Source organism: Actinia tenebrosa, unplaced genomic scaffold (assembly GCF_029948245.1).
Source record: "Actinia tenebrosa isolate PJP-AT-01 unplaced genomic scaffold, QUT_ActTen_1.0 PGA_scaffold9__36_contigs__length_13948895, whole genome shotgun sequence".
Taxonomy (NCBI): Eukaryota; Metazoa; Cnidaria; class Anthozoa; order Actiniaria; family Actiniidae; genus Actinia; species Actinia tenebrosa.
Window position 1 is genome coordinate 11,884,713 of NW_028292586.1, and position 7,954 is coordinate 11,892,666.

General features: G+C 37.3%; 1 protein-coding gene across 2 annotated transcripts; it reads right to left on the reverse strand.

The window, feature by feature from the left end:
* Window positions 1-352: 352 nt before the first annotated feature.
* On the reverse strand, window positions 353-2,506 carry LOC148904854 (uncharacterized). 2 transcript variants are annotated; one of them, XR_016118843.1, is made up of 5 exons: window positions 2,305-2,506; window positions 1,867-2,218; window positions 1,416-1,724; window positions 1,188-1,274; window positions 353-887 (listed from the first exon to the last, which is right to left on the reverse strand). XR_016118843.1 is itself a non-coding variant. In XM_089024870.1 (3 exons), exons 1-3 carry the CDS (start codon window positions 2,192-2,194, stop codon window positions 1,243-1,245), a joined length of 669 nt encoding a protein of 222 aa, XP_088880996.1. In that variant the 5' UTR covers window positions 2,195-2,506; the 3' UTR covers window positions 1,179-1,242. The 2 variants fall into 2 exon arrangements, 1 of the variants encoding a protein (XP_088880996.1); XM_089024870.1 differs by lacking the exon at window positions 353-887 and having other exon boundaries at window positions 1,179-1,274; window positions 1,867-2,506.
* Between the last annotated feature and the right edge of the window lie 5,448 nt (window positions 2,507-7,954).

The window sequence follows — 7,954 nt, forward strand, 5'->3', positions numbered from 1 at the left end:
GAATAACCTCCGTTTATCTAGAAATTATATTCAGAATGTTCATCAACTGAGATTTGACTGAGTTGACGCTCAATAACAATAACACGGTAGTCTACGAATAAAGTAAAATATCCTATGCAGAGTAGCTCTTAAACAATTTTAGCACCACTTTTGTCATAAGTATTACCGACTGTTTTGGTTTTGCTGTACTAGGAATGATTGACTGTTTTAGAAGGGCACATATAAAAACAGGATTCAGAATAACTTCGCATATTTCAAAACCCGTGTTGGCGTCAAATTCAAAGAATTTTTAAATAACTTTGCCAACTTTGCGGCAAAAATGAATTGAATACCATTTGCTTTTACTGAAAAGTTTAAAAAAAGGCAATTTATTTACTTTTTAATGCTTTTACTCAATGAATAGTAATGGGACATCCTAAGAAAGAAGTTTCTAGTTTTGCCCAATTGGAAATTTTTGATAATTATATCGGCAAATTTATACTCTAGGATACCTTCCCCTTACTTGAGCTCAAAAAACGCGTGACACACGTAAATGCATTACTTGTTTAATTCAGTGACTTCAAAATACCTCAGAGATGATCAGGAATTCCTGACCACTTTTTACAGAACACCAGCCCTACTAGCGGCTCTGTATTTTGCCTCAAATGTGATCAGGAATTCCTGACCACTTTTTACAAAACACCATCTCGACTAGCGGCTCTGTATTTTGCCTCAGATGTGATCAGGAATTCCTGACCATTTTTCACAAAACACCATCTCGACTAGCGGCTCTGTATTTGCAGAATTTGTAATAATATATATGGCCTTCAAAGTTGCTATGCGTCCAGCATTCTTCGTTATGACAAATAGTTGCCATTTCTTCTCTTTGGCAATCCTTAGTAGTTCACCTGAAAATGCATTAAAAAAAATAGCGCATCTCAGGTTTCAGTCGTCTTAAGGGATGAACCATTCGATATTTTACGGGAATATTTGAATTTTTGGCTGCTCGATATTTTTTTCGTGGCCTCACGTATTGTAAGATTTCTAAGCGATTTCTACTTTTTGAAGTTAACCAACCACCATACAAATCACGTATACTATTCCATTACTCAAACATTGTTTGGCGGAGCATTTGTTTTAACCTACTAGCCTACGCTATTAAACTATTAAACTACTATTAAAGCTATTAAACTACTTAGTTTACGTACCTTATCTTGAGGCGTGAGTTCATGACTGAACTGGTCCATGTTATTGTGTGCCTGATCACAGTTTTATCGCTGCGTTGGTGAGCATTTCTTCAACGAAAAAGATACAAATAGAAAAACATTATTGCTTTATCATGATTCTCTCAGTCTTTCTCATCTTTTACTTTAACCGTCAATCATACTCTTACATTTAGCCATTAATTTATGTATTTATAGTAAATGAATCCATACCTCTAAACAAGATGTCATCCACCGATTTGAGTGGGTACAAATCTTGATGCTCCTCGTTGAGTTCTGCCATAGCCACGCGCCGATGGTTTCCGCCAATAACGACCTCCAATTCATAAGAATCAATGTTCTCAGCTTCGAAATCTTCTATTCTGTGGAGCCCCTTTACCACGACTATTAACGGCTTTTGGCCAGGAACAGGGTTGTTGAGCATCTGCTCTTTCAGCTGCTTCACAATAACGTGGTCAACGCCACGTAACTCGTATTCCGCTCTCGGTGCTGTTAAAGAGCTTGTTAACACTTTGGTGGTCACTACAATGACAAGCACAAAAATAAAATAATAAAAATGAATAACGCCCCCATTTTTAAAAAAAGATGTCGTAAGTACCAAAAGCGTATAAGAACCCAGTGTCCTAGTGTAACGTAATATTGCACCTTTTTTTTTGGAACTTACCGTCAACTTTAATGGCAAATTTAAGGAAAGTGGATAACTGCTCGGGAATCTGCTGATCTGCTGTTTCTACTTCAGATAAATGTGCTAGGGCTGTAGGGAGATTAGCACTCGGTGAGACAGGCAGATCATTCCTTGGCTCGACAGATAGTTCAGCGCTTTTTTGCCTAGTTTCGCGGCGCACTCTCTTTGCTTGTGGTCCTTTGCTTAGGCTTCCTAATGGTGTTGTCGGCATTGCACTTTCAAGCACCTCGATCCCTAAGATGGCTGAAGCCTTTGCCGCAAAATCTTTTCCATCTGGCCAAGGTTCACATAGCGTTATATCTAGCATCCTGTAGCCATTTTAGCAGTTAAACTATGACAACAAAAAAAAGATCGAATATATAAAATTACTGAATGATGTCCAAATCTATGAAGTAGTTATTCAATGACCTTTCCTACCTTATGACTTTTGTGTAGCAGAAGCTTAACAGTGAAGGATTTTGCCCAAGCACTGCCCTTTTTAGTTCTTAGGTTGTTCTTTAGTACCTGAATGTAAAATGTAAGGGCTCTCATTCTGCACGAAATGTCTGCTGATGAAGCCATGTTGAAATACAACTGTAAGCGGTACTGAGTACGGAGAGACTAACTCGTGGATTATATATTTTAGGCCAGAACGAAGAAATGACCTTTATGTAAGTAATAAGCAATTAGCATGTCCAGAATAGCCACAGGACATGTATCTGGACTCTATCAAATGCACACCATGAACTCATGACCTTCACTAAGGGTTTTACAAACTAAAAAGGTAAATTTCGACATACTGCAAAAAGATATCCTCTGCTGAACAAAAACTGTCCATGTTTGATATATTATTGTATAAAATATTAACTAAAATATTTTTCAAACGATGATGCCAAAAAATCATTTAGTATTCCTAGCTGTATGTCATCTTTCATCTATGCCCTTTTGACAGTTTCTGGAGATCTTCTTTATCAGGAAGACGTTGAAAAACTCATTGTGTGTGTCCTGTCACGTGCAAATTTTGGCGGCATTTTGATTTGCAAATAACATAACAATCAACGGTTCTTTGTGTAACTGAACGTTTCGTCAAATTTAGTCTTCGATCACCATGAATGAAGACAAAGCACATTCGTCGCCTCAGAAAAGACAAAAAATTATAGAAACTAGTAATGATTTGGTAATGAGTTCGTTTACTGATCTCCATTGAATAATTTACACCAAGATAAAAGCATCCCTAACGACAGCAGCTTCAGTAAGGCCGGATCGCCAGTGAAGACGGTGACTAAGAATACAGTTTTTTACATCCCTTCTGACAGCAGCTTTGTTAATGAATCGCCTATTGAGAAGTCTTGTTCCAGCCTCAAGAATATTCCTACGGATAGCAGCTTTGGAGATGATTCGTTTGACATAGTAGGTATTCCGACTAATTCCAGCTTTGAGGAATTCTCCCCAGCCACGAATGCTAAAAGCCCAGCTTCAATATATATCCGAGCATTCTACGGACTGCTCATCGCCCAAGAAGGATCAACTTGAAAACGAAACTATTCTTTTTGGAAGGACGCGAACTGATCCTATCTACTGCTCAACGCCAATAAACCGCCATTCATCTGGGGATGGTCCTTATGATAAAATTTCGACATCTAGCACACCTCGCTCAGGACAAGATACAAAACCACAAGACGTGGATGCATTAGGCAAAAGTAAAGACCAGGAGATCTCTAAAGGTAAATGCAGTTATTTGTCAAATCAAGTTTTTTCTTCTTATCTGAAAGCAAGGAACTTGAAATGATGGTATAGCAGAATCGAGGCAGAATTTCAACATTTTTTGACGCTACTATTGTAACCTGTGTTGTACGTAACAAAAGAAAAAGAATCCGGAAAAAGATTGTCGCATTTGCCATCAAAGCTTTCCAGTAGAGGAGGGTTTAGACCAATCGTAAAAAGAGTTTAAGACAAGTTTTCCTAATGCTCTTTGTCCCGAATCTACCAACCATAAACAAACACAAAACTCCTGGCTTCAAAATAGAATAAGCGGTGTCAAATTTAATGTGAGCATTGTCGCTGTTCTGTTGACAAATTCAAACTTGAAGAACACTGTCAAGCAAATAGCAAGCCACCGATCATTGGTAATGGCCGACGAGAACTTCAAGATGTGCTATTGGAAGGGATCGTGGAGGAACCTTGGATGTCTGGTTTCCCCCCTGAACCATGGACGGATGAGCTTCCAAAATCTTGTATACTGCTAACAGATTTTACTCTGAACGATAAGAACAAATTGCAACATTGAACTGCCAAAAATTAAAACTGGAATATAAGAAATTACAAGGTTAAAATTGTTTAGCTAGAACCTTTATCATAAACGGAGTACTGTATCTCTTTAAAAAAACCTAGGCTTTCCTTGCTAAAAAGTAGTAAGGAATCAGGCAAAATACAGAGCCGCTAGTCGAGATGGTGTTCTGTAAAAAGTGGTCAGGAATTCCTGATCATCTCTGAGGCAAAACACAGAGCCGCTAGTCGAGATGGTGTTCTGTAAAAAGTGGTCAGGAATTCCTGATCATCTCTGAGGCAAAACACAGAGCCGCTAGTCGAGATGGTGTTCTGTAAAAAGTGGTCAGGAATTCCTGATCATCTCTGAGGCAAAATACAGAGCCGCTAGTCGAGATGGTGTTATGTAAAAAGTGGTCAGGAATTCCTGATCACATCTGAGGCAAAATACAGAGCCGCTAGTCGAGATGGTGTTTTGTAAAAAGTGGTCAGGAATTCCTGATCACATCTGAGGGAGAATATATGGTTAGTGTGCCCTGTAGTTGGTTTAATACATGATAAGCAATTAAACAAGTATACGGTGATACCATGACTTGTAGTGATTTCTTGCAGCACAATTTCAATACTTTGGTATTTTTTTTGCCGCCCCCACAAAAAATGGTCAAGAAATTAAAAATCTTTAACTGATTTTACCACTTTTGAAATATGCGAAGTTATTCTGAATCCTGTTTAAATAAGCGAAGATCGAGTTCAGAATTGAGTTCAACTCAACCGAAACTTCCAAGAAGAGCGATTTCAAAACTGATTTTAAACTCAACCAATTGCAAAACTTCCAAGGTTTGACTTTAAATCAATAAAACCGTTTACAATATGACATTTTTTTGTAATAGTGTAGAGATATTAAAAAGTGAACACATTCCCGCCTTTTGATTTTAGCGCTGTTCATAAACAACACTTGGTAGGCCAGCCAACGCTTTGGTACTAGCTTTGAATCCCGCGGGTCTATTACCCATCATCGAAAAATCATCGAAAAAATAGACCTTTAGAGCCGTTGGATTGCTTTTTACTTGTACACATTAATATTCAGTAAGTGTTTATTAGTTAAATGCAACAATCTTTGCATCATTTGTAATATCTTTTATCGTATTTGACAGTCCATATTACCACGCTGAACAGTATCAAAACGTATAACAATTTGTTGTCCTCAAAGACGTTTGGCTCGAAGATACTGTACTGCTATCGAAAACAAAAGGCGAACAACCAGTATTAGGCAAATAGTTTAGAGATATATGCTCTTGATCTGAGATTGCATGGCTTTCAAAAGCATTCAGATACATCTTGTCACCTTCGATTAGTATGTCATCTATAGTAGAACGACTCCATTCATGAATAGGACAGAATTGCGTACATAAAAGTGCCGACAAACTCATAGATGAATATTGCCTCCCCCGAGAAATGCAACCGAACTGTTCATGATGAATAGTTCCACGAATATATAGAACCGCATTGTTCGTATAAATGGACATTAGAAGCTCAAACACGTTGGTCGAACGAAGGAAGACCTTGAGGCTGTGCAGTGGTCATCTGTGCATAATGTAATAAAATAGACCGCTGCCCAAGTGTGTTGGGTGCGCATGTTTCTGAACTGATGACGTAAAAATCCATTATCGCAAACGCATCCAGATTTTTTCTGACTGACGTGTCCAGTACCTCTCGTTCGCGTATGAACAGGATACCCGTCAAAATTAGTGTTGCTCCTCGCTTCGCTCGCAGCAAATACCCAAAGCTTCCGTCACAGGTGACTTTAAATGATTTTTATTAATTGAAACAAAAGGCATTGCGCTCTTTCCATCCCTCATTATTGATGCATTTTCTTGATCATCTGGGATAATGTTTCAATTTCAGTCAAGATCAGGGCCAATAAATGCGATTGTTTTTATCTCGGCCGGATGAGAGAGGGCGATTTTTGGCTTTGGAGAGGTTCCTGCCCGGGTGGATATGGCTACAATGGTTCTTGCCGACTTGCCTTGGGGAATATTTGTTGTTTCCCAAGAACTTGATAACAGGTTATAGATAAACTGAAATTAACTAAAAGTTCAGTAGTTCAAAAAAAAAACGATAAATTGGTCAAATGAATAGTGATTAATTCAAAGATTAAAACTGAAATGTCTTCAGAGTGATAACTTCGTTGTAAACATGTTGTAATCATAAGGAAATGAACTACAAATAAAATCACAGGAACTCAAAGAGATGGAAGTTTTTGTGCTTTAAATAATTAATATTAAGAGAGAATTCTTTTAGTATTTAAGCAGTGAGCGCCAAAAACTATTTTCTTGAAGAAAGGCTGTTGTACAAGGCTAAAATCTTGTTATTCAGAAAGTTTAACTGGTTTGGAAGTGGAGATGACCGATGAAAGTGGAATCAAAATGTTAACCCAAAGCAAAATTGTATTCGAAAATGAGGTTTAGGCCTTCATTTGCTTATTTCCCATATATTTTCTATAAAAAAGCCTGACAAATCAACATTCTAACACAAATGCAACAAAATATCTTTCACAATTGAAAATACCGCTTCAAACAGGCATTTTATCATATTATATCAGTTTCCAACTGTTTAAAAAAGGTTTGAGTGTTAACCCAAAACGAAAATTGGGATCAAAACACATACGAAAGTCTAGTTTTTGGCGATTTTTGCTATTATTGCTCATTATTGAAAACATTTTCCTTTTAATAAAAATACACTTCTCAGCATCATTAAGGCATGGCTCTCAGATGAAAGACTGATTAGCTATATCATAGCCAGTTTTCTACGAATCTTCCCCAAACTTGGCAAGTTAATGTCTTTTGTGAAAAGAAGGAACCTTAGAGCCTTGGTTACCATGGAAACTAAGTCCCGTGACCACAAGGCCGCCATCTTGGATTTTTAAACAAGCCGTTTTTAAACGTACCAAAACATCTTTGAAGGTCATGAGAATGCAGATTACTATTCATATTTACAATACCTATATGGATCTAATTGGATATCTTGGAAATTATTTTAAGTTTAATTTTTGGAATATTTTCTATTTTTTCCAAAAAATTAAAAATATTCTAAAAATTAAACTTAATATAATTTCCAAGATATCCAATTAGATCCATATAGGTATTGCAAATATCAAAAGGAATATGGATTTTCAGGACTTTTGAAGTAGTTTCAGTACGATTAGAAACGATTTTTTTTTTAAATCCAAGATGGCGGCCTTGTGGTCACGTGACCTGGTTTCCATGGTAGCAAATATGCGGTAATTGCTTGCCTTGAAGAATTACTACTACGAGCCAAATTTGGGAAAGATTCATAGTAAACTGTCAAAGATATGAATAAATAACTGATTTTCCATCACTTCCTCAAAAGAGTCATGCCTTAATGGTGCTGAGTTCAAGAGACGAAGGCAGCACATCAAATGTTGATTATAACCTCCAATTCGGGCAGCTGTTCACTCAGAAAATGTACATTCATTCCACAAAATAAGCCAAGCTTTTCTACAAATTCCTTTACAAACATTTTTTACCTTGTCTTCAATTCTCCGGGTTTGTAAAGAAAGTATTGTTTAAGGCAACATTCTTGCAGTCTTTGATATTGATCAAAGCAGAGAACTGAATATACTTCTAGAGTTTATTCAGAAACGCATGATTTATAGAGTAAGGTTTTACGTACGTTACAGGGTTTTTTTTAGCGGATCTCCCGCTCGGGCCGAAGGCCCACTCGAGCGAAGCACCATAATTAAGGTAATTCCCTTGTTTTGCACTGCGTACGCTCTACTGCGCATAACAAAGAAATTTCCAAG

What these genes read in the sequence shown, in the direction of transcription:
- LOC148904854 (XM_089024870.1), bottom strand. Translation starts at nt 2,194, where the DNA reads ATGCTAGATATAACGCTATGTGAACCTTGGCCAGATGGAAAAGATTTT. An exon ending in ATTTGCCATTAAAGTTGACG is followed by an intron (nt 1,725 to 1,866) that starts GTAAGTTCCAAA and finishes TTGTCATTGTAG; the next exon opens with TGACCACCAAAGTGTTAACA. An exon ending in GGATGACATCTTGTTTAGAG is followed by an intron (nt 1,275 to 1,415) that starts GTATGGATTCAT and finishes TTTTCGTTGAAG; the next exon opens with AAATGCTCACCAACGCAGCG.